The sequence below is a fragment of the Diadema antillarum genome, unplaced genomic scaffold (genome assembly GCF_040938485.1).
Source record: "Diadema antillarum isolate AM-2024a unplaced genomic scaffold, OU_Dant_1.0 seq00000586_RagTag, whole genome shotgun sequence".
Classification (NCBI taxonomy): domain Eukaryota; kingdom Metazoa; phylum Echinodermata; class Echinoidea; order Diadematoida; family Diadematidae; genus Diadema; species Diadema antillarum.
Genome location: NW_027271520.1, coordinates 1,943,279 through 1,971,147, shown reverse-complemented (window position 1 = coordinate 1,971,147; position 27,869 = coordinate 1,943,279). Strand labels below are relative to the sequence as shown.

At 39.0% G+C, this 27,869-nt stretch overlaps 2 protein-coding genes across 2 annotated transcripts; one reads left to right on the top strand and one right to left on the bottom strand.

The window, feature by feature from the left end:
- The first annotated feature begins 8,705 nt into the window (after positions 1-8,705).
- Positions 8,706-17,238, top strand: LOC139735621 (uncharacterized). The gene is made up of 5 exons (XM_071646375.1): positions 8,706-9,345; positions 10,375-10,495; positions 12,209-12,409; positions 14,670-14,837; positions 16,165-17,238. Exons 1-5 carry the CDS (start codon positions 9,202-9,204, stop codon positions 17,184-17,186), a joined length of 1,656 nt encoding a protein of 551 aa, XP_071502476.1. The 5' UTR covers positions 8,706-9,201; the 3' UTR covers positions 17,187-17,238.
- Positions 17,239-22,476: 5,238 nt separating this feature from the next.
- Positions 22,477-27,327, bottom strand: LOC139735595 (EGF-like repeat and discoidin I-like domain-containing protein 3). Its single transcript, XM_071646352.1, has 5 exons — positions 27,172-27,327; positions 25,256-25,397; positions 24,345-24,517; positions 23,895-24,002; positions 22,477-22,524 (listed from the first exon to the last, which is right to left on the bottom strand). The coding sequence occupies exons 1-5, from the start codon at positions 27,325-27,327 to the stop codon at positions 22,477-22,479; spliced, it is 627 nt and encodes a 208-aa protein (XP_071502453.1).
- Positions 27,328-27,869: the final 542 nt, after the last annotated feature.

Sequence of the window (27,869 nt, the reverse complement as noted above, 5' to 3'; positions counted from 1 at the left end):
TTGGCGATTGCCTTGTATTTTAAGTTTTATGGCAAAATTTTTGTATGGTAGGATGTTTTGTAATACAACTGACCAACAAATAATGCATAAGATGTGATAACTCGAACATGTTTTTTTTTTAATCATTGCTCTAAATGGTAAACAATACCTTTATAACCAGGATATACAGCGAGAGAGAGAGAGAGAGAGAGAGAGAGGGAGAGAGAGAGGGGGGAGGGAGAGAGAAAGCGAGAGATTGATAATGATGGCAGTTGTGATGATAGTAATAGAAGCAGCAGCAGCAGTAGAAGCAGTAGAAGTAGTAGTAGCAACAGCAGCAGTAGTAGAAGTAGTAGAAGTAGTAGTAGTAGTAGTAGTAGCAGCAGCAGCAGCAGTAGTAGTAGTAGTAGAAGTAGTAGTATAGTAGTAGTAGTAGTAGTAGTAGTAGTAGTAGTAGTAATAGTAGTACAGGTGTAGTAGTAGTAGTAGTAGTAGTAATAGTAGAAGCAGCAGCAGCAGCAGCAGCAGTAGTAGTAGTAGTAATAGCAGTAGCAGCCGCAGTAGTAGAAGTAGCAGAAGTAGAAGTAGTAGTAGTGGCAGCCGCAGTAGTAGTTGTCAGAGCTACCAAGTCTCACGCATTTTGCGTGAGACTCAAGCATTTAGAGTCTGTCTCACGATCTCACGCATGGCACCCATTTTTCTCACGCATAGTGTGAAGTCTGCAATTTGGGCCAAAAATAAGAAGCATAGCTCAAAGGATTAGAGTGATAGTTGCAATTAAAGGTATATTTCCCTTTTGCCTTTCAAAATTAGTAAAAAATAGTCACTTAAAGGACAAGTTCACCTTCATAAACATAAGGATTGAGAGAATGTAGCAAAATTAGTAGAACACATCATTGAAAGTTTGAGGGAAATTGGGCAATCCGTTCAAAAGTTATGAATTTTTGAAGTTTTTGTGCAGTAACCGCTGGATGAGAAGACTACTGCAGTGTGTGAATAACTTAGATGTCACATGCGTACAACAATATAAAGAAAATATAAAGAGAATTTCACAAAATTTAATCTTTTGAAAAAAGTACACATTCCCCCGACTCGTTACCGACAAATGTTATGCGTAATATTATTCCCCCTGCCTTTAGAAAGAGGCAAGTCAAGTACTCTATTATTATGCGAAAAAAGTGAAATTATGTTGAATTTTCTTTACATTTTCTTTATACTGTTGTACGCATTTGACTCACAAGCTGTAGTAGTCTCCTCATCCAGTGGTTCCAACACAAAAATTTTAAAAATTCATAACTTTTGCATCGATAGTCCAATTTTCCTCAAACTTTCACGGATGTGTTCTACCAATATTGCTGCATTCTCTCAATCCTTATGTTTATGAAGGTGAACTTGTCCTTTAAGTATACACCAGATCGCATCATTAAGAGCTAATAATTAAAAAAAAGCTCCCCACCATGGGAGGGGGGACACCCTCCTCGTTCGCGTGCGCATGCGCGCGAGCGCCGAGACGCCGAGTCATAAAAATCTCACTCATAAAAGTTTTTTGAACTTGGCATCTCTGAGTTGTAGCAGCAGTAAGATAAAAAATCTGTAGCGTCTATTATTAAATGCTTCTAAGAGAAGGAGAAATGAGTGGGAGAATCTATTTTCTAAGTTTACTGTTTCAAGCATGAAATACGGGCCTTGCTACATGACCCATTGTTAATCAATTAGCACAACTCTCTTGAAATTCTAAAGTGTTCTACTATCTGTATCATCACGCTGTAGTACACACTGCATTTCCACAATATTATGCACATGTATATGGTTCATGTATGTAATATAAACCTATATGTTATAATACATTGATATGTGAGTTCGTGGATGTTAGTGTTTGTGCATACTTTCTTTATAAAGAGGTGTTGGACTGTGCAATGCTCATAACTATCTCCGTGTATTATATGGAAAAGAAGAAGTCAATTATATATATTATAAATATATATATATTTGCAGAAATATGTATGTTTAAAGAGATATCTATCTATTGAACGATTGGGAGATTCATACAATATATACGGAGAGAAAAGGGCGCAATAGGGTGACATTCAAACTACATTCGTCGGTTAATGTACCCTCAACCACCAGTTGGGAGTGTAGCCTACTATGCCTACAGTGAATGCACTACAGCACAATTGTAAACGTTTCCTAATATGGGCATATCTGGATAGATTGGTTGAGGGGTCGTGAAATATGGCACACATTATCCCATAATTTGACACCACCTGAATCTTACAATAGTTGTGCATTGCAGCGCATCATGTCGAGCATAATCGGTGAGCGTGCGCGTAGGTTAACGTCATACAACAAAAGATTTAGCTTTCTGTCACTGATTCTACTTGAATGTGAATATGTCTGTGACACATCATCCCACACAGATCAAAGGGCATAATTGTGATCATGTTATTACGTACATGGGCAAAGGAGATACATTAGACAGCAAATGAGAAGATTCGAAGATTGATCGAGAGTTGATATGCCTCCCCCCCCCCTTCCAGCAAATCTATAGGGCTTTTTACACTTGTGTTTCTTAACCCCGGACTTTCTCTGACCCAGGACTATCGTTAGTCCCGTACCAATTTTTTCAGCTTTTTACACTCGCCAATTAGTCCCGTACTATCTCTTGTCCGGGGCTAAGGAGAAAACTGACCTTTTTACACTCGTATTTCTTAGCCCCGGACTTTCCAAACCACATGAATATTCATAATTACGCTGTGTACTGTGCACGTACACGCACGCACCGGCAGCACTTGATTACCTCGTTTCTGATTGGTCAGTGAGGGTCGGACTTCGTCTCCGTCGCTTAGCCCAGGATTATTTTTTCGTTCTGTTTACACTCACTTGCTTGGCACCGCAATTGCGGTGCTAGCACCGCAATTGCGGTGCTAACCCCTGCTAATTTGCAGGGCCAGATAGTACCGTACTATCGGTGGGGCTAGCCCACTTTGGCAAAAACGAGTGTAAACAGAAAGTGGGCTAAGGATAGTCCCGTACCAACGGTGGGGCTAAGGCCCCCCCCCCCCCCCCTTAGCCCCACCGTTGGTCCGGGGCTAAGCAAAAATTTACAAGTGTAAAAAGCCCTTATGATGAATTACATATTTGCAGCGTGATTGACTTCGTTCAGGGAAGAAAACGATGAAAAAAAATGCCAGATTTACTGCGAGATGTGAACACATGGGGTGCATAAAGCCGTATGGATTGAAATTCTAGACGATATGAAAAGCGCCCAATTCTAATAGGGCAGGAGTGACGTGACATACCCATCTGAAAGAACACGTATTGTTTGCCTTTCATGGCAGACAGTATACACCGTACATGCAAAGAGAGGATTCTACTGATGTGAAAATCCCCTCCATTTGCCTGTTGACTTTGATGAATAATGTAAAGAAGGAATCGAAGAAAAAAATACATAACGCACATCAAGGAAAATATTAAAAGGTGTGTCTGCCAGCCTTTACCCTTCTTCAGTTACCATTTTGCATTGACATTGCATTTCGAAATCCTTTGATAGATTTCACATAGTCTGCTCGAAACGCTGTTTTTCCCCTTGTTGCCACGTTTACGTGCCTATCGAGATTCCAACCTCCCTACTTATCTTGTCCCTCAGCACAAAAAGAACCAAAAACAAAACAATTGAACAAAAAGAACAAAAAAAAACCTCACAAAGTGATTGTCAACAGATAGCGAGTTACAGAATAAATCGAAGTGTATGGTTTTTTAATTTTATATTCGATAACCATTTAACAAACTGATTAACAAATAAACAACGTCTTATTTATTGAACAGTCTTTATCCCGTAAAGTTGAATGTATGTCTATGTTATAATTTCTGATTGTTTTGCTGGATAAAAGAATGAAAACGAATGAATTGAAATTAAGCAGTATATACAACATCAAACGAAATAAAACGAAATGAAACGACATGAAATTGGAGGGGACAGAGATACAGAATTAATACACATAAGGAGTTTTTTTAATAAGAGAAACAAAAAAGTGACGGGAGGCAAGGAAATCCACAAAAGAACACAGTGATTCTAATGATTGTGGTGATGATATTGGTGGTGATGATGATGTTAATGATGATGATGATGATGAGGAGGAGGAGGAGGAGGAGAAGGAGGAGAAGGAGGCGGAGGATGGTGATGATGATGATAATGATGATGGTGATGATGATGATGATGATGAAGATTACGATATGATGGGGATGATGATGATTATGATGATGATATTCGTGATGATGATGATGATGATGATGATGATATTCGTGATGATGATTAAGATGATGATGTGGACGATGATGATGATGATGATGCTGATGATGCTGATGAAGATTATGATATGATGGGGATGATGATGATGATGATGATGGTGATGATGATAATGAAGAAAATGAGAAGAGCAACACGTCTACGCGGAGTGTAATTGGGACAATTAATTGTAATTGGACTGCCTGAAATTGTACGACATCAGGAAGAAGAGGAGACCGTGCCAGGTATCATTTCTGTAATCATTTTGTAATACTAAGAGACCGAGACTAATGACTGACGTTTAATATCCAGCCGCTACTCGATTCTTTGAGAGCTGTGTTCACATGCGATGTATTGACTTTGTATCTTCACCATGGGAAAGGTACATGTACTTCACATGCAACGCTGTTTTGTCGGTGGCGAAGGTGTATTGAACATGTCGGACAGCTTTGTTTACAATCCTCAGAGAGATATTGTGCAAATTCACTTTGTGTCGATGCTCTATAAAGTGAGTGTTTGTTTGTGTGTCTGCGTCTGTGTGTGTATATTGTATGTGTGTATGCATGTCTGTGAACAGCCATAGATATGCAAAAGTTTATGTGAACCCTATACAATGTGTGATACCCTTGCTTAAACAATTCATAACAAAAACATATGCCCAGTTAAATCATTACAGTAGCTTGTGCTCTATACACCCGTATGTTCCAGTTAGGGCGAAGTGTGTGTGTGTGGTTTCTGTATGTGTCTCGTTTGTGATGCATTTTACCAGTCATGGTTCTATCATCCGATGCTGTCTAATTGTGTCTTTGAAGTATATTAATAGTTGAATGAATATATATCAGCAAAATACAGTGATTTCTATGAATGATATGTGATCCAATGTTTCATAATTATTGCCAAAATTGTAGAAGAATTATGATAATCATCACAATTTTTGATAACAGTTTTCTATTAATGTTGTTTCTCTACCTAGTTCGAACGAAGTAAAAGCCCGCGGAAATCAATTCAATTACCACGTCTGGATAATCAGGTTTTTTTTTTGGAGCACTCCACGGGGCGGATTCTCACGTCACTGACGTTTTAATTTTTGCAATACCTGGAAGTCACAATATCGTGTTTCCGTCGTGAAAACCAAACGAACAAACCAACACTATCTATCTCTCTGTCAATCAATCAATCTATCTCTATCTATCTATCTATCTATCTATCTATCTATCTATCTACATGTCTATCTATTATTATCTATCTGTTCTATCTATCTATCTATCTATCTATCTATCTATCTATCTATCTATCTATATCTCTCTAATAATGATTGCAAAATAGCGTCAATGTGTTAATTCGTGAGAAATCTGGTGTGAAGTAAATTACTATTATATATTCACAGCTTCAATCTTTCACCAAACTCCCTCCGATACCATACATGTAACAGGGTTCACAATGTAGGCCCTTACCTAACTTTGTCGTGGGATTTACCATGTCTCCTCATCTTGCAGTAGTGAAAGGGTTACTCAGTAAGCGTCGTAACTCCATGGTTTAACACATGTCACCCCAATGGAATATTATGCCTAATACCCGCGCCGTGAGTATACTCCAGCGCTCAATTCCCATAGTTGAATACAAAAGGAGCTCACCGACTTTTTTTTTTCATTCTATTGGAGTCTTGGCGAACAAAAGAACTACGTATTGCGTAGCGGATCCACCCATGTCCTATTATTTCCCAGTACGCTGCCGAGCAGTGCGCTACATCCCGTCAGCGCGGTCGTACAGACAGTATAGAAGCATGTATACCGTACGCACGCCGTGAGTCGAAGCTTGTTGAGAGTGTTTGACATGCGCCGGCTTTTAGTGTTACTCAGTGGGGAAGTTTCGCATAGACCGGCACGCTCTTCTCTCGCAAGAACTGGAGATGGAAAATAACACCTGTTCAAGTTGCACCTTTCAAAGTGGTAAGTATCCACCTGTTAACACCCATGATATATTGAATTGGGTCTATATTTGCATTGTCTCTCTAATACATAATGAACAATATTGTCATCGGTGTACAAATTCGGTTGTACGTGGCGCGCAGTTTTTACTGTGTAATGAAGTTTATCATTGTTGGACAGCAAACCCCTTTCAATATCAATTAGGTGGACCTACAATGTATGACAATGCACCCATTTATTGCGTTGCGGGCGAGTTATTTGCAAGCCATTGGTTTATACTATAGCACTAAAATTAAGATATATCAACGACTCTTACTGGAACATAATGCATCAACCACGATCCTGAATGTAGTTACCAGAATTAGAGAAGACGACACTCAGGTTTGAGTGGAGATCTGTCTCACTTTCAGTCTCACTGTCTTCTTGTTGAAGTAGCCTGTAGAGTACAAGCTATTTCCGCCGTGTGCCCGGCAGAAGGGCCCTAGCATGGTGTTAATTTTACCATCATGCTATATGGTCGTTTTGCCGGGCACATGTCATAATAATAATAGTGGCTACTTGTGTAGCGCACAGGTCCACTTTTCAGTGCTCATGGCGCTTCAAAAATCAAAAGATATCATATATTTACATGCATGCATGTCATGCAAGATGTGCATGTAGCCCGCATAAACAATGTGCTATATAAGTATACAAATATTGACTGCTCATAAGGATGGTGGTGGAAATTTCCATTATCACTACCGAGGTTTCATACCGACCCTTCTACATATATTACCCCGAGGCGTCAGCTTATATCTCAAGGGCGCGTATCCAGGCATGGCGTTTATAGTATCTCATTGTCACATAGCTATACGCTGCACTTCACTGATGGCCTGGATCCAACTTTTAAAATCCCAAGTACATATGTTGTGTGGTTTTGTGGTGTATTATCATATGTATGTACTGTATATCAAATAAACACAATGTATACATGTTTGTATAATGTACGTATTACATATTGTATATCTCATACCTACAGTACATGATAGAAATATATAATTACATATATGAACATGATTATGATATACGTACATGAGAGTGAGGGAGATACTTTATGAATTATATGAGAATGATACAATTTATGCATACATGTATGTTCAAGTAAGACATGTTAACAGAAGATATGAACAGTTGTTTGATTTGGGGTGTGAATTTTCTTCATTTTTTTTTAACAGCTGTATACCAGAGAGGGAAATGCCATTCCGCATTCACGTAGACTGTCATGCAATGAACATGTACATGTAATTTCATCAGATACATACACGTAGATGATGCACATTATGACATATAGTAGGCCTAAATGTTCCATCAACGTATGTGGACATAGCAATAATCATTACTTAGTGAATACATGTAATTCTCCCGTGTTTTCGATCAAAAGTAACATCAAACCCAACCACACGTGTTTATATTAGAGTTTACTTTGACATTCATCGCCGCACAACTCTAACTTTCTTAAATTTACAGATTTTTAATTTGTTCTCAGTGGATGTTATATAAATGTCAATACCCCACTGCTACTCCTTACGTAGGAACCGTTCGAGGCCCAGCATTTTTTTTTTCTTATTCTTCCATATCACTTGCTTGATTTTGATTTTCACTTGCTATTGTACACAGTGTGCGATTGTCAGATTGTCACCGATAGCACTGGTTTGTGAAGCTTGTGAAATTTTGAAATCGGTTTGTTGTCTTTTTTGTTTAATTGTTATTATTATCATCAATATTGTTCTTGTTATTGTTACCTTTTATGTTATTATGATTGTTATTATCATCATTTTTATTATACTATAATCATATAGTTATTATCATCACTCTCATTATATTTCCATCAGTGTTTTTTAAGGCATATCGTTTCTTAAAGCCAGCGTAAACTTGCATGGAGTGGCAATTTCGCAAAAGACTTTCCCTTTCGAAATCTACAGCGTAAAATTCAGACGAGAAGTATTATCATCTGATAGCTCTGCACTTGTGTAATACCTGACAGAGACCAAAATATCCAAATTGTAAAATATATTTGTTAATTGTTATTTATTCTGATTACTATGTTGAGACCACTTTAAAGTCAATTCTTTCAGATCATAACATGATTTCTTTTTTCCTGTCCTACCTCTCTCTCTCCCAATCTACCGATTTATAGACTTTTGTCAAGGCCTTCTCGCTGTATTGGGTGAGCGAAGCGAGCCCAGCCGAGCGCGACAGTCCATGCAACTCAGCCTGATGAGCTCACTTCGTTCGCCCCATTCGCTCACCACGATACAGCGAGAGGGCCTTGGCAAAAGGCTATCCGATGTGTTGTTCAGGCATGGTCTTGACAATGCCATTGTAGTCAATATGGGACGGAAGGTGTCAACATTGAATGAGACCGTGTAGGTTTGGTGGAGGTCAGGGCCATGTGGGCATGCATGTACAACACTGTCTTTTGAGGCACGTTGGTTCACGCGTGACAAGAAAGTAAGTGTTTCGAGAGAAGAAATCAAGAAATACAGAAGGAATAAAGAAACAAAATAATAAGTGGCTCATACTATTGCTCCATCTCCATACAGTCGTTTCGAAACATAGTACATGGAGTTTACATCATGAATGCGACACTGTACAAATACACACCCACTATGATGTAACGCGTCATTTTCTCTTTACATGTATGTACCCACAGCTCTCCAAATACTCTTCCAGACTTTCGTATAACTACTAATTCTCAGTGGAGCTGAGTTACAGAGAGGTCATCGAAGCCATTCACGCACTTTGGCTTACTACTCGTCTGTTCATCGTGATTGCCAATCAGGTTACAGACAGTCCAGTTTTCGAATTGCATCAAACATCTGGAATATGAGACTAACTGGGGTAATGTTGACATTGAGGTGACGTTGCAGACCCGTCCCTGGTGCAAGGTTGTGAACTTTTGCCGTTGTTTGGGGTCGGAACGCTCTTCTTCTCTTTTGGAAAGCAACCGAAAGACAGCGCTGCAGCACCATGATGGACAAACTCAGCATTCACGAAAGATTCAAGTTTGCTCGACAGCCGATCAAGCTCGATCAGATTCCACGCGATCAATTTCCGCTGATTGTAAGAATCGTCGAGTGCACAGTAGAAGGAAGTGGTCTATCTAATAAAGAGGTAAGCACTCTTTAAAGACTGTATAATTTGATGAAAATTTGTTTGTATGTGTGTCTATCATACGTGTATATAAAAGACTGAATACATTTACCTTCATTCATTTTGTCTGAGAAATTCCAAACCTCAGGTTTACAGGGGTAATTGAGTTTTGAATTATTGTTTGTGGCTACAAGGAAAGCAATGAAATGTTTTTACACAAGCAGCCGCTGGACCAACAGCTGAAAATGCTGATCGAGTGACTACACAGAGAGCGCTTTATTGTGGCCTTATTATTGGTATACAAATACTTATACCGTATAAGTATTTGTCTTTAACTCTTTAATCAACTAAAGATAAAAAGAGATCACATTAGAATGCGCCTGAGCATATGGAAAAATCTGAAGAAACGTTCTAATGAAGTAATTCTATAGTGTTTCATAAAGCTCTTAATAGTGAGAGGATGTATCTCAATCCTTTTCTGATGTGAGATCACGGGTGTATACATGTAGTGTTCTGGGGGACTCTTTGGAACGACCAGGAAAAAAAAAATATATCCAAATATTGATTCAAATTGGCAGGCTGTCCTCATCATGACGATTGTGGGGACTGCATCTAGAAAATGTGACTACACGTCGATGATGAATTTCGCAGGTGCCAAAGGTTTCTGATAGACAAACAGGAGTGACGTCATTATTGCCATCCTCAGAAATGCTGTCCATCAAAATTGATAGTCGGCACCACAGTTACAGTGGACTCTTTAACGAAGACCTCGGGACCGTTTTTGTTTTTCTTTCGTTATGTCGAAATTTCGTTATAACCGAACAAAGAAACAATAAAGAATACAGAGCGGATAATGCGTAATGCCTTAATTCGTTGTAACCGGAATGTCGTTGTATATAACCGTGTTCGTTGTAACGGGAGTGCACTGTATTGGCATCAAAATATCAGAATCTTTGATAATCGTCAGTTGAATACCGTCTGCTGTTGTGCAGATCAGAGCAAGTAAACATTCCACTACCTCGTTCACCTACTCCCCCACCTCCTCCTCAGATCCTCCGGCTAAATGGAGACGGCTTCGAGAGACGAGTTCTGGCAGTGGACTCCTCCAAACGGACGTGGAGCTTTCCAGTCCACACCGGCGCCAAGTTTGATATCGTTGGCAAAAAGAATGGTAGGCTTCTTTTTCAATTTTACTCCTTCAGTTTACTAATTTCTGCTTAAAGGACAAGTTCACCTTCATAAACATAAGGATTGAGAGAATGTAGCAATATTAGTAGAACACATCATTGAAAATTTGAGGAAAATCGGACAATCCGTTCAAAAGTTATGAATTTTTGAAGTTTTTGTGCAGTAACCGCTGGATGAGAAGACTACTGCAGTGTATGAATAACTTAGATGTCACATGCGTACAACAATATAAGGAAAACCTAAAGAGATTTTCACAAAATTTCATCTTTTGAAAAAAGTACACATTCCCTTGACTCGTTTCCGACATATGTTATGGGTAATATTATTCCCCCTGCCCTATGAAAGAGGCAAGTCAAGTGCTCTTTTATTATGCGAAAAAAGTGAAAATATGTTAAATTTTCTTTACATTTTCTCTATACTGTTGTACGCATATGACTCATAAGCTATAGTAGTCTCCTCATACAGCGGTTCCAACACAAAAATTTGAAAAATTCATAACTTTTGCATCGATTGTCCAATTTTCCTCAAACTTTCACTGATGCGTTCTAGTAATATTGCAGCATTCTCTCAATCCTTATGTTTATGAAGGTGAACTTGTCCTTTTTAAATGTGATGCTCGAGATGGTGGTATCGGTTTTGGTTTCGAGATTTGCAGTGTGCAATTCCGACTTTGGTCATAGTCTTCAGGCCTTCTATCACAAGGTCGCTTGCTTACAAGCACGAATTACCTTCTTGTTGGCTAGGTACAGCGACGTACAGCTAAATCGCAGTGCAAAATGTAGCGTAATTAAGTTTGTGTTTACATTGTAATATGTCATATCATGATAATGCTTCATGCGTGTACGTTTACACTGTCTGTGAATGGCTTTGCGTGTACGTTTACACTGTCTGTGAATGGCTTACTTCCGTTTCTCAATAATTTGATATTCTGCCATTACATCATCTTCAGCTCGTTGCCTGTCTGCAAGATAATGCGATACCATGTAACGACCAGAAAGCATTTGTGTTAACCACACAGCCTATCAACATTTTGCCCTGGCATGCCAAACAAATTGGAAACTAGAACCACTAGGAAGTGATAACATGATTAAAAGGAAAGATAGCGCCCCATCCTTTGCCTAAACCCGTAAAAGACTAGTCTCGAGAATACTCGGGCAGGTGTCTATAATAATTATGGGAAACGTGTGATATGAAGTTTGTACCTCAAAAGACTGTCCCGCCTTGTCAATTCAAGATCATAAAGAATCTCTCCCTACTCTTATTACCTCCGCCAAGGGAGGAGGTTATGTTTTTGTAACCGTCGGTTTGTGTGTTTGTGTGTTTGTTAGTTAGTTAGTTAGTATGTCCGTGTGCAAAATAACTCAAAAAGTGGTTAACGGATTGGGATGAAACTTGCAGGAAAGGTTTAGAATGATACAAGTAACAAATGATTAAATATTGGTAGTGATCCGACAATTTTGGGGGGAATTTATGAAGGATTTTTGATATTTTGGAAGGTAGGGTCAATAAACTTGGGAGTTCAGGCTGCGCGTATTTGAGGTTTGCATGGGCGCACTAAAGTGCGTGCTATACTAGTTTCAACTTGCGATCTCAGAGTGCTTTTCTAGTGTTTTTAATGTAAAGATTTTGATCCGTATTTATATTTTCTCACGTTCGTCTTGTACTTTCGTTTGCGTTTACCGTACTATGCATATAGATGCCCATGGTTCCACTTATATACGGGAGATTATCGAGAATTCAAGCAACAAGAGGCCGAAGAAAATTCGATTCTCGCAGATCGACACTTCGCAGATTCGCGTCGCCGGCCAGGATCCAGACCCGATACCGTCCGATCTGATTCTGAAAATCAAACAAGTCAGCCAGGTCCGATACTTCACCGCAAATCGCCTCGTGGCCGGTAAGTCGGAATCTTTATGGGTAGAGAAGATGAATGATCATGGTTTGGTAGATATATGACATGGTGATGGGGGCGCGGTGGCATAGTGAATAAGATTCCCGACTCCCAATCGGAGGACCCGAGGTCGGACCTCACCCAGTGCTAGAGTCCTTGCATACGATTTGTTTGTTTGTTTGTTTGTTTGTTTTTTACCTGCCATGTCCTGGACCCAGGTGTATAAATGCGTATCCGGCAATTACCCCGGCTAAATACTGGTTAGTGGTAAGGTGAGAGTAAAGATTAAGGTTAGGGTTAAGTTTAGGGTTAGGAGTTTCGGTTAGGGTTAGAATTAGGTTCAGGATTAGGATTAGGGCCAGGGGAAGGGTCCGGGGTAATTGTCCAGGGGGTAATTGCCCTAGACCCGCTAAAATGGGTACCTGGCAAGACCAGGGAAATAATAATGGGAGGGTCCATTTGTAGAGCAGTGGCGACACTGAAGAGGCTACCCTGGACAAAGACCTTTTCAAACGAACGTCGTATAATTTGTCCAACTTTCTCGTCTCGCTATTACTATCCCAAACAGGCTTGCAAATATCAGCTTGCACAATCTAACCTAACAGTGTTCGAATCTTCTTTCATTTTTTACTTTATTTGAAAACTCTGTTAACAGTATAAAAAGAAAAAAAAACCTGCAATGTGTATTGGGTATATCTGTGTCAGTTTTGATTACTACAGGAAATAGCATGAAATAAAGCTACAGTAGTTTTCATTCCAATCAACTCCACGTATACACACGAGGAAGCGACTCAATGACTAACTTTAATGAAACTTGCCAACGAAGAGTTCGAGTGCTTATCTCTGTTGACAAGTTCTGAAACATTGAATGTTGCTGCTATTGAAAAGGACGATTTTGCAAGGAGGATATCGGGTCTTTTTTTTCATCAGACAGTATTCATCTTTGACATAGACAGAGAAATTACAAATGCTCTATAACAATGACTTCTTTGATTGGCACTACAGAGTTCTCTTTTGTGTTCAGTTAACTTTTCGTTTTGGTCCTTCTTTGTTTTTGTTTTTTCTCTCAGTCCTGTAAAAAGAGTGCAGCACACTTTAAAGATTTTTTTTTTTAAGGGAAACATCGCAGCATGTACAACTCGAGTAACACCAAAACAGAAGAATTGGCATGACTGATGAATAAAAAAAAAAAAAATCATTACATGCATGCATACATGCGGGCGGTGAGCTGGCTCAGTCGGTAGCGCGTCTGCCTCTCGATCCTAAGGGCCCGGGTTCGAACCCTGCAAAGAGCTTGGGTGTTTAACCCGGTGAAGTGGTCCCACCTCACATCCAACTGGACCCCATGGAAAACCAGCTTAGTGTAGCTGAATATGGGCTATCCAGCCATCTTCTCAGATGGAAATGAACAAACAAACAAACAAACAAAAATACCACGATATATATATATATATATATATATATATATATATATATATAATTATCATTATTGATATTATTACTACTACTACTACTACTACTACTATTGTCATCATTACTAACAACTTTTTAATAGAATACAAACTTCATCACGTTTAAAGTTTTCATGAATGAGCCACATTTGTGATGATAAATGCAAGGAAGATTAGTGGATGAAATCCTCCCTTTTACGCGGACTTTACCTTTGAAAATATCCCCCCCCCCCTCCAAAAAAAAGAAGTTTGTTTTCGTCATCAGTTATTATCATGTGCTACATTATAACAATGATTATTCTCTAAAGTGTTATCACTAAGTTGCCACTACTCTGGAATAATGCATGTGGAGGAGTTAGTGTCTTCTTTTTCCGCTAATTATTCTATGAAGAGAATTGGGTGATGATTTGTGTACAAGCCCATTTCAAGACTAGGGGAGTCGTAACCTATCTGAATTCATAATGGTGACGTCTTGGTTGATCGTTAGAGAAATAGTTGCTCTGTGAAAAGCAAGCTAAACATTGATAGTCATTAAATTCCCCTCTCCATTTTAGGCCATGTCAATAAACTATCAACGCCCTCTGTTCTTTTATTCTAATTCTTCTCTTCTTCCTGTCAACTCTCGCACAAAGTTGATTTTCGGCTTTGACGTTGATTGTTGAATTTGATAACGGATAAATATCATATGAGATAATTCAAATCAGAGAAATGATTCGACTATATTCTGTCTGACATAATTATATATTTGTCTTCTGATTCATCTTCTCCTCTTTCTTTTTTTTTCTTTCTTTCCAACTTTCCCTGTTTTATTCTAGGTGAGATCGATCCAAAAGTTATCATACTGCCTTCCAGCATCGACGTGACGATTACAGTAGCAACCGGGTTAATCGGTTCACCCCAGTCTGCGATGACGTCATACATGGATGACCTGACGCAGGGACTGAAGGCTTGGGTGAACTTTGACATGTGTCGCGGAAGCTCAGGTAAATCGAATACCAGAGTGAGAGAGGTACTGTACTTACACAGGGTAGTGTAATTAACCCCTCCCCCAGGCCTCCTCCCCCCCCCCCCCTTAGACCTGGGTTCCATGACATTTGCTCCTGCGACAATTGCTCCTTGAAATGTATGAACTTTAAGCCAAACATAAATTCTACCCACGAACATACTGTATTATAACCTTACTCCAATCCTAACCCTCACATCACACACAACCTAAAACCTCATCGAAGCCCTAACCCGAAGTTCTTAGAAAAAAAAAAATGAGACCGGTGCAAGTGTCGTAGGAGTAATGGTGGCGTCTAGACCTCACGTTTAGAATGGACGTCTTTTCTAATTGGTTGTCTTCATGTGTTGTTGTTTTGGTCCATGTTCCACAACTGGATTTGCAGGTGCATCATGTAATCTTCCCGCCAAATTTTGTAATGATATCAATGTGAATTTACCGTCTTATGTGGTGATTATCAAAACTCAAATACTATTTCGTAACACGTGTTCGCATTCCTTTTATCTTTCTGTGTACATAATGATTATGGGGATGTGACTTACTATATCGATGTCCGCAAACTAATCCTTTTAGGGGATTATATTATTTAAGAAGCAAAAACCCCATCCGCCCCCCATATATATATATATATATATATATATATATAATTGTCTATCACTGATATGATTGTCTGTCATCAATTTAATATTTAGTTTTGCAAAGGAGTTGGTTTTTACTATCGGAGATGATTCTTGAAGATGAAACCAAACAAAGTCATATGATTGGAATAAAACGAGAAAATCGAGAAAATTTCCGAGGATTTGTAAATCCGATCATTTACGTTCATTTGAATCATACGAAGTTCCTGCATTTCAATCTCATTGAGGATTTAAGAGTGATGCATGTGTACTGGCATAACTCTTACTTAGTTCAAACTCATATGTTTATTATAATTCATTGTGCATCCTCATTGGGTATATGCGTATCATTTTTCGTTGCTATATAATATATTTGATGTATTTTCAGTGATAGATATGAAAATAGATTGAAATTTGAAATTGAAATTATTCAAACTTATTAGCATGGACTTGACTTTTTTTTTTTCGAGAATTATCTCCGATCGTTAAAAAAGACTCCTATCCCAACCTAAATTTCAAAATGACGACGAAACAAAATGTATCCGAAATGGTTACTGTTCCGTATTGAGAAACGGACTTGCTATACATGGGTACAAGAATATAATTTGAATGAAAAATAAATCCAAATCGCTACATCGTTTCATTTCAGTTTCCTTATTTCATATGTATGGAAACCAATTGTCGTTACAGATATCCTTTTATACGAGGAAGGGTCTAAATCGTCGTTGGGTAGGAAAGCACTGCCGTCAAAATCCGCTCCTACCAGACCCACGGGGAAAATCGTTCGCGTCAGCACAGTCTTCCAAGCCCAGCGCGCGCGACGCGAACAGCAGCAGGCGACTATCCGGCGTCCCTCTGATTTCGGCGGGAGTACCACGGCGAACGGGTGTTTAAATGGCAATCAGCCCGTGAAGGGCTCGACCATGGCGTCCATGATGGCTGCTTCCCGGGGCGAGAGTATCCGGCGTAACGACCAGCGAAACCAGAGCACGCTGGAGTGGCTGAAAGTGGCGGAGACCGGCAAAACGAACGCCGTGGTGGCGGGGGATGAGCAGCTCAACGAAGAAGAACAGCGCGCCCTCATGCGGCACCGCATGCGTCTACTGGCAAGCTTGGATGACTACGGGTACGGCGGCGAAGAGAGCAGCACGAATGAAATATCAGACAGTGACGTATCGAGGAATAATAATGAAGAAGGAGAGAGGGAGGGAGTTGTCGCAGCCAATGACGTGGAAAGCGACACCAGTCATGCTTCTGAGAATGCGATCAGCAAGGTCGATGACAATGCCACCGCTTCCACAAAAACTAAAGAGACCAGCGAGCGTGGCATCGCAATACCCATCACCATCGAGGAGACCGATGGAAGTCATTACGTGCGGAGGACAGATGGCCGTACAAGAGGAACGGGAACGCACCCCAGGTATGGCGCCTTCCTGGAGGCCTCCTTGTCTACTCTCAGCTGTAGTGATCGCGATGAGCCCCCAGTGCTCGGTCAAAGCCGTCTCGTACCAATCGAGTTCTCCGGCTCGAACTTCGTCTCTGTCACCAAGAAGTGGGGGTATCATGACGACTCGTCGTCGGCGGTTACGACATCCAAGGAGGTGACGAAAAGGAAGTCGGTGCTGCAGTTCTTCACTGCGCAGTCAAGCACGACGGAAACCTCATCTGTCGGCAAACATCAGTCTAGATATCGTGATTCATTAGGGCATTAACATCGCGCGGTACTGCCATCGTATTATTGCAATTGCAGGATTGTTGCTAAATCAGGAGTGTTTGCTAAATCAGGATTTTTTTGTGTGTTAAATCATGGGTCACAACCCCACCTACACAAGCAAGGAGATGCCTGAAGGCTGCATTACGTAGACAGTACAATAATTGTAGCATGCCTTTCGCCCCCTTGTGTTGAATGATAACAAGCGGACTCTTTGAAAAGAGGATGCACTTTGTTCAGAAATATGAGCGCGCATCTAACGGGCATCAATCTAATTTTATAGACCAGAGGCGCTCTACTGTTGTGTGACGTAATGGCAATTATAACTATGTCCTAGGTCATCAGTCTCTTATGCTTATCTTGTGACGCTGAAAAAAATCAAACGTGAAATACAGCAGAAGAACGATAGGTGGAAGGGCATTATGATTTATGACAGTAATAGACAAGATTTTGTAAAATCTTTTCAAAATATTTGCTATGTGTGAGTAGTACAATCATTTTCCGATGTCTTTCTGAACGATACTTCCTGAGTGAGAAATACCTATGATAGTTCTGCACTATTTATTGTGATTGTATCATATGCCAAGTGATTCTGTAGTGAAACATGTTTCTTTCATTCAATGATGGTTTACATTGTCTTATTCCAGTTGACAATCCGTTCTTGATGTTCGAATTGGCCTACAATATTGAAGGTATGTTTTATGGAATGCAATCTTGTAGATATATTTCAAAGGGATGGTACAGTTTGGTTGAGATGGGGCTACAGGTTTCCACCTGTTTTTGGTGAGATGATGAGAAACCTCTTATGAAATGTTAAAGAACATACATTCTAAAAGGAGTTCAAAGTTAATGAATATCCGTTTGAATTGGCTGAGATATCCGAAGTCAAAGAGCTTTTCATTAAAGGCGGGATCCACTTTTTATTATGACCACTTGCTTTACTTTTTTTTAAATATTTCAGCCATTACAAAACCGATTTTCCGGAAATTAACTTTGAATTCATCTTGAAATTGTATGCCATTCAGTATTTCATAAGGGGTTTCTAATCATCTTGCAAAAATTAATATCTTAATCCCCCATCTCAACAGAAACAATACCATCACTTTAAAGAATACAATATTGTAGGTACGTTTTACGGTATAAAATATCCTATTCATGCATGTTTCTCCCGCATTTGTCTATTTTGTCTAAACACTTTAGCTTGACGGCTGGACCGATTTTTCTGTAATATGTTTCTGCCACTATAAGTGGTAACAAAGGGAAGTGGTTTTGCATTTACAATCCAAACATTATTGCGAACAGCTGGCCTGTTTGTGCTTATATATGAAAAGGTAGAGATTATGTTGAAAGCATACGATCATAATAAAAATAATCATAAGAATCTTGCATCTTGTTCTGAAGAGTCTTTGCCTCTAAGTTTTCATGGAAGAGTGCTCTCTCTCTCTCTCTCTCTCTCTCTCTCTCTATATATATATATATATATATATATATATATATATGTATACATATATATAAAGTCACAACAGAGGAATGCAGGGAATGCATTAATAGCCAATCTTGATTTAATGAATAATCCGAATTTTCGAGGAACCTTCCTCTTCTTCAGGGATGACAGTGCGATGACAGGGATTTCTAGTACTGCCAATACGCGGAACAACTACAATGTTTTATACATATATATATATATATATATATATATATATATATATATATATTCACTATCATCGACCGGAAGGATGACACAGCAAAGCAACCATCATTTTCTTTACAACGATTCTTTCATTATCAGTAATTTCTCACTAAACACAAAACAACTATTGTAAACATGATGATCAAAGTTGTTACTTTACGATGTATAAGTGTGCGTAAGACCACGGAGGTGAGTCAAGTAATACCACTGCATATACGGTATACTTTAGCTAATAAACTTATGATATACATTTGTAGTATCATACATGTGTACCTAGGGGGAAGAAGGAGGGGGGTGGGGGAGAGAGAGACAGCGTACTAGCTAGGAATTCAGAAGCTTATCAAAAATTTCCCTGGTGATCAAATGGTTAGGTAATTGACTTGATGATTAAATGATAAGATGCAAAAAACAAAAACAAAAAACAAACAAACAAACAAACAAACAAAACATCGGGGGAAAAAAAGAAGCAAAACCGAAAGGAATCTAGCCGTTTTTTCTTCCCAAAAAGGATGAGGGAAAAATATAGTTGGGCAATATGAAGCAAGCTACAGGCAAGCAGAATTCAGCTGAATTTCGTGCAGTGAAAGTTTGTTTGTTTGGTGTTTTTTTATTCCTATAAATGAAAGAGCAATTAAATGTTACTCAAAAAAATATGTAAAATAAAAGTAGAGTCAGTGTCACAAATAAAGAAAATTTCCTCCATCAAAAAGTACACGAAAATGAAAGAAGAATTATATATATAAAAAAAGCTTGAGGCCTTGTTTAAGTTCTTTCAGGTGTCAGAAGTGGTTGTAGAGGCATAGGCCTACATCATACAATCTCAAGCACGAACAAAAATGCAAGTACAGATGTACATTGAAAAGTATAACACGCAGACAAAGTAATGTTCATATGTTGATGTCGGAAAAAAAATCCTGACGAGATGTTTGATACATCTTTAAACACAAGAAAGTTAAATGGGGCAGATCTCTTATTTGATTGATTGACTTATTATCATTTTTATTATTTTGCAAAGGCTATGCTAACTTTCAACATAAAATTACTTTTACAAAAATAATTGTAGATTCTATTGCTTATGTCAAGCATCTGAGACACATTATGGGGCAAGAGATTCTGGAAAAGAAAAATCCACTATTCAAACTGGCTGTAAAGAATGGCTCAATTGCATTTCAGACGTAGGTGGAGCTGTTAACATTATACACTTTCATCAAAGCCGGGACGTTTGTGCAGAGAATGACTTAAAATGAAATATATATACAGAGTAATGTAACAGAATCCAATATCAGTGATCCTCTAACAATACATTTCTATCACGGTCATATAGTAATTACGTGGTCTCGAGTAATTTTTCTATGAATAGAATTTCCCGTGTATACACATCTGCGCATTGTACACCTGCGATGCAATATCCACTCAACAACAGAAAGGATGAGAAAAAATAAGTTTAAGTACGATATTCAAATTCACCGGACTCTTGTGAGCAGATCATACGTAATGACCCACACATTTACATAAGAAATAAAGTTATATAGTGTTACGATGTCACTGCTTTACAAGTCCCCTAATGGACAGCACGCAATTCTTTGATAACATCAATTTCAAGAAATTACTTTCAATTAAATCATACCCTTCATCCTTGCCTAAAATCATATCGATTACACTTGACAGGTAGATTGTTTCTATACGGAGAGTTGCACTATATTAGGGATCTACATCGTTACCCCTCGTCTAAGGTACATACTTATACTACAAGTTATTCAACCAAGACACTTTCGTAGAGACAGTAGAAAAAAAAATCACAAGATTCCGAAAATTTTTGTCCGACCTCAATGACCTTATCATCGTTCTACATGAATGACTTCACCCTTTTTTGTTGTTGAATGCAAACTATACCATGCTTTTTTTTCACTACACTTATCTCTTAAAAATGCTTGTAATATTGATAATCATTCACATAATATTTCTATACATTTTTGATATCTGTTTTCAGAGTTGCAACTTACGAGGAATGCGCTGCTTCTAATAGCGAAGTGTACAATACTAAACATTATTACTTCAAGACGTTGAGATCTAACATTGACATTTATTTATCAATTTGATATTCATTACGTATACTTATGCAAACCGACATGTACTTCTTGTAACTCATTATTTACATTATACGTGTACATGTCTGCCTTCTTCCTTTTGCTTACATCGAATTCCCAAGAAAGTAATCGACTTTATACACACTTAAGTAGAGCGTCCGTATAGTTCTAGACGAAAGACGGTGTTTGTTTGTGTGTTCCAAGAAATGGGTTCAAGTCGGACGTAACGGCAATACATCGGGTTGGGGAGACGATTAAACACTACCGTTTGACTGTCCCAGTTGGCCGTGAAAATCTGAAAGAAGGTGACAGAGGGGGAGTTTGTATATATATTTGTATTTACAATCACTACACATACATATCCAAATATAATATTTTGTAACTACTTGATTACATAGACATCCCTTTCAGAGAAAGAGACAGTAACTTATGTATATTGAATACATATTAAATCATATATATATCATAAAGGCGCTAAATCCATCATTTTCAGTGGATTTAGCGCCTTTTGGAAGCAAGCTCTTCTATGTGTGTGCGTATGTACTTAGCATCAGATATGTGTGTGCGCACCCGTGTGTGTGTGTGTGTGTGTGTGTGTGTGTGTATCGCTGTCTGTAAAGTTTACATTTACGTGTACTTTATCTTTAAATGAAATCAAGTCGGCGTAACGATTTACATTCACAATTAATGAAGGTGATTTCCTTCTACCACAGTAAAGTGAGCAGTAAAGTAATATGTCATAGTAACACTGTGGGAACGGATAGGGATGTCCAGGTTTGTTGTAGTTGTTGTTTTGTTGTTGTTGTTGTATGAAGGGGCAGAATAAAAACACCCTTCAAGAAAATAAACATTTTCATCGATATTTTGTGAGCACTGAAGCGTAACGTACTTGCATAATCGAGAGATTGAGTAAAGACTTTTTTATTTTCATTTCTTCTACATTGTTTAATCTGTTAACAGTTTTCCTAGCCAATCACGTGATTTAAGGATCATTATCACTTTTTTTTTTAGCTGCTTGTACATCATAGAATCATCATTTTCGGAGACTAACATATTTCACACTAGCACAGAATCTCGGAAATGTGCAGCAATAAGTGGACTTCGCAATACTCGGCAAGGTGCCTTGTCTGAAAACGAAACATTGGAGAGTTGAGGAAGTCCGGTGCAGGAGTCCTGGCCTTAATAAAAAGGGCCAAGGCGATGTCCATAAGTCGCCTTCATTGAACAAGTGCTTTTAATTTTCTTCCTTCCGATCCCATAGAGAATGTACCGAGGTGATTAACATGTCGCCATATTTGCCTCAGGTCCGATCAATTCGTATTTCACAAAATCGCCTTCTCCAAGCTCGTCTAGCTTCTTGATGAAATAATCCCTATAGCAGCTGCAACACAGCTAGACTGGGATGAGTTGGTGCAGTGGCAGTATGTGATGGTGCACGTGATTATACCAAAATATGTACAATTCAAAACGTGATGCACTTGCAAGTATAGATGCTCTTGAATTACAGCATCATGTCACCAGATGGGAGGCTTCATCCTTCTAATAGCTGGAAGGGCAGCCTCCTGGAAAGCAGCAAAGGGTTTTCGCTGTTACTGCTTGAGGTGGTAGACAGTTCCATATACAGATGGCTCGAGGATAAAAAGAAAACTTATAGGGATCTATATATGGTGGCCAAAGGTACTGTAAACTTGAGGCTGTGGTCGTTTCTGCTGATGTATGGGGCTGGTGTTATGAAAGCTGGGAAGGAGATATTTACAAGTTGTTGCCGTATTTTAAAGAACATTGTGGATTGTACAAGGAGGCGACGTGTGTGCAAAGGATCCCATCTAAGCTGTCTCACGAGACGCGAAGATGATGTGGTTGTTCGGTAGTCTCGGGTAACAAAACGTGCAGCTGCTCTCTGGATTAGTTTTTCTACACACTGTGATGTGTTTAGGGATTCCAAGCTTCTGAGCTGCATTCAAGTTTTGGAAGAACCAGTGTTTTGTATGCATTTTCTTTTACCGTCTTTGGACATGGTACAAGAGTTCTGCGCAGCAGGTCAAGAGTCTTGCTGGCATTATTGGCCTTTAGCTGGCAATGTTCATTCCATCGGAGGTCTTTAGTAACTGTAATTCCCAGATATTTGTAGCTGTCAACTCTAGGGATGGATTCATTGCATAGTGTATAGTTGTACAAGTTGGGTCTACGTTTTCTTGTAATGGTAAGCACTGCACATTTCTTCACATTTGAAAGACATTAGCAAGACTTTGGATAACTTGGATAAGACCTCAAGATCACGTTCCAAAGGGAGATATATGTCATCTTCTGAGTGGATGTCCCTATAGAAACACTATCATCAGCAAAAAAGGCGCATAGTAGACTGGATGTTATGGTAATGTCATTAATGTAGAGCTGGTCCTATTACGGATCCCTGGGGCACTCCTGATGTCACCGGCAGCCATGATGACCTGGAGCCGTTGACAATTACTGCCTGTTGCCTATCAGATAACAGCGCCATTGTCCAACGGAGTGTATTCCCTGTGATTCCAGTAGAATTAATTTCAGTTTGGTTTCCAACTGGCATTGGAGGACACGATCAAATGCCCCCTGGAAGTCCAGAAAAGCCACACCTGTCTGTCCCCTGCGTTGGAGTGTATGTGCCCAATCGTGTGTTGCTGGGACAAGTTGAGTGTTGGTTGATAGTTTCTGGCGAAATCCATGTTGCTCATTCACGAAGATGTTGTACCTAGAAGCATGCTTGGAGATGTGACTAAGCACCACATGCACAATGACCTTGCACAGATACACACATCATGCATGCATAATTATGTATATCATTATCATTATCATCATCATCATTATTATTATCATAATTGTTACTATCAACTTTATGATAGAATATAATCCGTACCATGTCTCCACAGGATCCCTGTACGAAAATGAAATTTACTCCATCCGTCCCGTAGGATACTTTGTAGGACATCACCCATGATCCAATGTCAGGTATACTTCCTTGGGTTGCTATTCCGACGACTCTGAGCTGGGTCAGTAGATCCACCTATGGACAGGATTGACATCATGAGAACGTCGTGAAAGCAAAGCTGGATTTGAAGATTGAACCCTCAAATAGGTGGAGCCTCTCTCCTAGAAAGACCCACATCAGACCCACATCAATGACTTTCATGGATGGGCAAATAAAAAAAAAATGAAAATTTGTTTCAGTGTGTGTGTGTGTGTGTGTGTGAGAGTGTGCGTGTGTGCGTGACATTTGTACCGTTTTTATGTTCATGTTACACCCAGAATGGGTTGATTTATTATTGATTTGAATGAAATCAATAAAATATCATTGAAAAAAAAAGTGTAACCAGAATCGTTTTTGATGAATAAGTCGTGTTCATACCTGAATCCACTGATATACCCCAGCCTGTTCAAGCACCGCAGTTAATAGCACATCGCTACGGTTCAGTCTCCAGATGGTGCCAGGAAGTTCGCCGGTGGAGCCGGATACATCGAGACTGGAGTCTGGTATTGCACCACTCTCCATGCCCAACGGCACGACGTCGTCAGGAACTCCTAGAGTTAGGCAAAAAAAAAGAAAGTCTGTCGTCACACCACGCGATTGTGACACCGAAAACGTGTATAGTGATGGCGTGCAATTTACTTGCGCAGAGCCGAGTTTTCCACCTGAAGGCTTTTTCAGTGATATTGGTATAGAGAAACGGTTCAAAACAAAGTCCACTGGCAAGGTTGTATACGCTTTTGTGTGTTTTTTTTTTCTTCTTTTTTTTCACAGTAATATCGCCTCCTTTGCTCTAAGACTGGATCATTCTGTTCATTTCCAACGACTAAACTCACCATACCCTACATGAGTTAGATTATCAAGAAACACAAAGCTCACCTCCAAACTGTAATGAAATCTCTGTTCAGCTTAATGGTAGAGATCAGCTATTATCATAGACTTGAGAATAATGATACGGCGTGGTTTCACATTTTTACCGTTTCGGTAATCATCGTTGTTACAATAGAATTTGGACATTCATTCAAAACACCAATCCTATAAAAAGTAATCCGTTCGTCCATGGATGTTAGGCATTAGTGTACGCGAACACAAATACAAGGAAATGTAATAGGTCTCTTTTAACACGTAATCATGCAAATCCTATCACTGACTGGGTATATGAACAACTTATTCCATTATCTCATGTGATTGGTTTAAGTGAGCGATGAATTAATGTTGGTACATTAGAAAACGGATGGACGGGCTTGCCCCTTATATTCGCCATCCGTTCGTGGATATCGTCGAAAACTGACCTGGGGTTTGTTCGTATACTTCCAGTCGCAAACAAGTATATTGATGGTATGTGAGCGGAGCAACTCTCACCGACTGGCAGTTTTGTGGGCGTGGCAGGGCGTTGTAGACTACCGTGTTGCGATCCACGTTACCCTGGAATATCTGAAGGAAACACGGTCAAATGCTGAGAGGTACGAAAACTTAGAGGTCCTGTTTACCTTTGGGAGCAGTGATTTCAAACAATGTTCAAGATATCACATTTGATGCATATGTGTAGGTCAGTTGTATCACAAAACATCCTACCATTGAAGAATTTTGCAATAGAACCTGTTCAAGATATCACATTTGATGTATATGTGTAGGTCAGTTGTATCACAAAACATCCTACCATTGATGAATTTTGCAATAGAACCTAAAGTGTAAGGAGATATCACTACTTTATTCAATAAATCGCAACTGTAGGCGGTTTAGTCTGAAAACATTTTTATCATAACCATTGTTCATATTTTATGTTTTTAACAACACTTGATATTGATTACACTAATTCATTTTTTTTTTTTACATTGGTTGCCTCTATCCCTAACTCACATTTTGGAGTTATTTTGAAGCATTAATGCTGGGTTTTTATTTCATCTGCAAATGGTAAATTATGCCTTAATTCAAATGAGAAGCTGAGCAACAAAGTGAATTACTAAACCCCAACAAGGCACCTTGCCTAGGACGACGAAGTGACAGTAAATGGTTCAAGTGTAAATTATTCAGTTTTTGATGCTTTGATAGAGTAAATGAATTGAATGATAGTAAGATATGACGCGACATCTTGAAACATTTTACCAATTATGGCTTTTCTCACAAAGAGTGTCAGGGCCGTCAATGTATATTACTAATCAAGGGACTTTCATTACGACAGAGTGAATTAAATACTAAAGAGGAAACAAATCTTTGAATGGTGCATGTATTTTGCACCTTTTTTCCCTATGATTATCACAGTCAATTGATAGTATTCAGTAACAAATTGAAGTCCTAGGGTTCTTTCATAATGGGAATCAGCATGTACATGCATTCTTATGTAGAGTATAGAGTTTCCTTCCAAAGTAAGCCAAATATAGCTGTATAGGGTAATCTTTCAAAGTAGTGTTTACATTTTGAATACCATGCATAACATAGCCATAATTGAAGAATGAAAATATTAGGATGTTATTTGTAGGTTTCTTTCTTTCTTAAAGGACAAGTCCATCTTCATATACACGTGGATTGAGTGAATGCAACAATAATAGTAGAACACATCAGTGAAAGTTTGGGGAAAATCTGACAGTCCATTCAAAAGTTAATGAATTTTTAAAATATCTGCGTAATCACTGCTGGAGGAGAAAACTACTACAGTGCATTATGTCACATACGTACAACGATATACGGAAAATAAATAGAATTTCACAAAACTTGACTTTTTGAATAAGGTACACCTTTCTTCGACTTGTTACTGACGTATGTTAGGGGTAATACTATTCCCCCTGACTTCTGAAAGAGAGAAGTCGAGTGTTATTTTGTTATGTGAGAAAAGTGAGAATATCTTGAATTTTCCTTATACTTTCGTTTAATATACGCCAACTGTCTCTAATGGACTTGATAATGGGTCTTTCGTATATTCAGATCATTGCAAGTATTTATTTATTGTTATATATAGTGATGTATGGCAATTTGTCAATCAGTTACAATGGATAATTCCTTTGTTTATGATCAAGACTTTTGCAGATGTCAATATTTGATGAAAACATGTTTTCATGAAATTAACTGACGTATTCATGATTTTTTCTTCTTCTTTATTAATCGAAGACAAATATTTCTGAGCATAAAGTGGTATTGGACCTCAAGACTCTCCTTGTTCAAATTTATTCTTTTTTTTTTAATTTGAATGTGGTGGAAATTAGATTGTTACCGTATCATTTCCGGAAGTGTTGCAGATTTCCTCTACGGGGTTGAAGGTCGTTCCGTCGGCACTACACATGACCTTGTAAGAAGTTACCCACTGATCAAGATCTGATCGACCCTGCGTTGCAATGCCAACGATGCGATGAGGAGACTGCAAATCCATCTTTTGGTACGGATTAATCAAGATTATGAGTGCCCTACCCTTAATGGTCAAAATGGTTTTACTTTATGAACACAGGATTTTTTTTTTAGAGTTGTAAAGCACGCCCTCCACCCCCCCCCCCAAAAAAAAAAAACAGAAAAAAAAATCGGGGTCATCCCACGACACCGACACCCACGAGTCATACTGTCCACGAGACCGACATCAAAAATAGGTTCATGAGTCACACAGCCCATGAGTTATACGGCTCACGAGTCACACAGCCAATGAGTTCGACACTACGCACAAAAGGCTCACGAGACCGATACTGAGCAAAGAAAGCCCACGAGACCGACACTACACAATAAAGGCTTACGAGACCGACAGTACGCAAAAGAGGCTCACGAGACCGACACTAGGCAAAAAAGGCTCACGAGATCGACACTAGGCAAAGAAGGCTCACGAGACCGACACTAGGCAAAAAAAAAAAAAAAAAACCCACGAGACCAACACTAGGAAAAGAAGGCTCACGAGACCGACAGGATGAACAACGCTATCTGTGGCGC

Coding starts and splice junctions, on each gene's coding strand:
- LOC139735621 (XM_071646375.1), top strand. CDS start 9,202: ATGATGGACAAACTCAGCATTCACGAAAGATTCAAGTTTGCTCGACAG. Junction 12,410..14,669: donor CGCAAATCGCCTCGTGGCCG/GTAAGTCGGAAT, acceptor GTTTTATTCTAG/GTGAGATCGATCCAAAAGTT. Junction 14,838..16,164: donor CATGTGTCGCGGAAGCTCAG/GTAAATCGAATA, acceptor TTGTCGTTACAG/ATATCCTTTTATACGAGGAA.
- LOC139735595 (XM_071646352.1), bottom strand. CDS start 27,327: ATGGATTTGCAGTCTCCTCATCGCATCGTTGGCATTGCAACGCAGGGT. Junction 24,518..25,255: donor AGTATACGAACAAACCCCAG/GTCAGTTTTCGA, acceptor GCCTAACTCTAG/GAGTTCCTGACGACGTCGTG. Junction 24,003..24,344: donor GGGTATATCAGTGGATTCAG/GTATGAACACGA, acceptor TCCTGTCCATAG/GTGGATCTACTGACCCAGCT.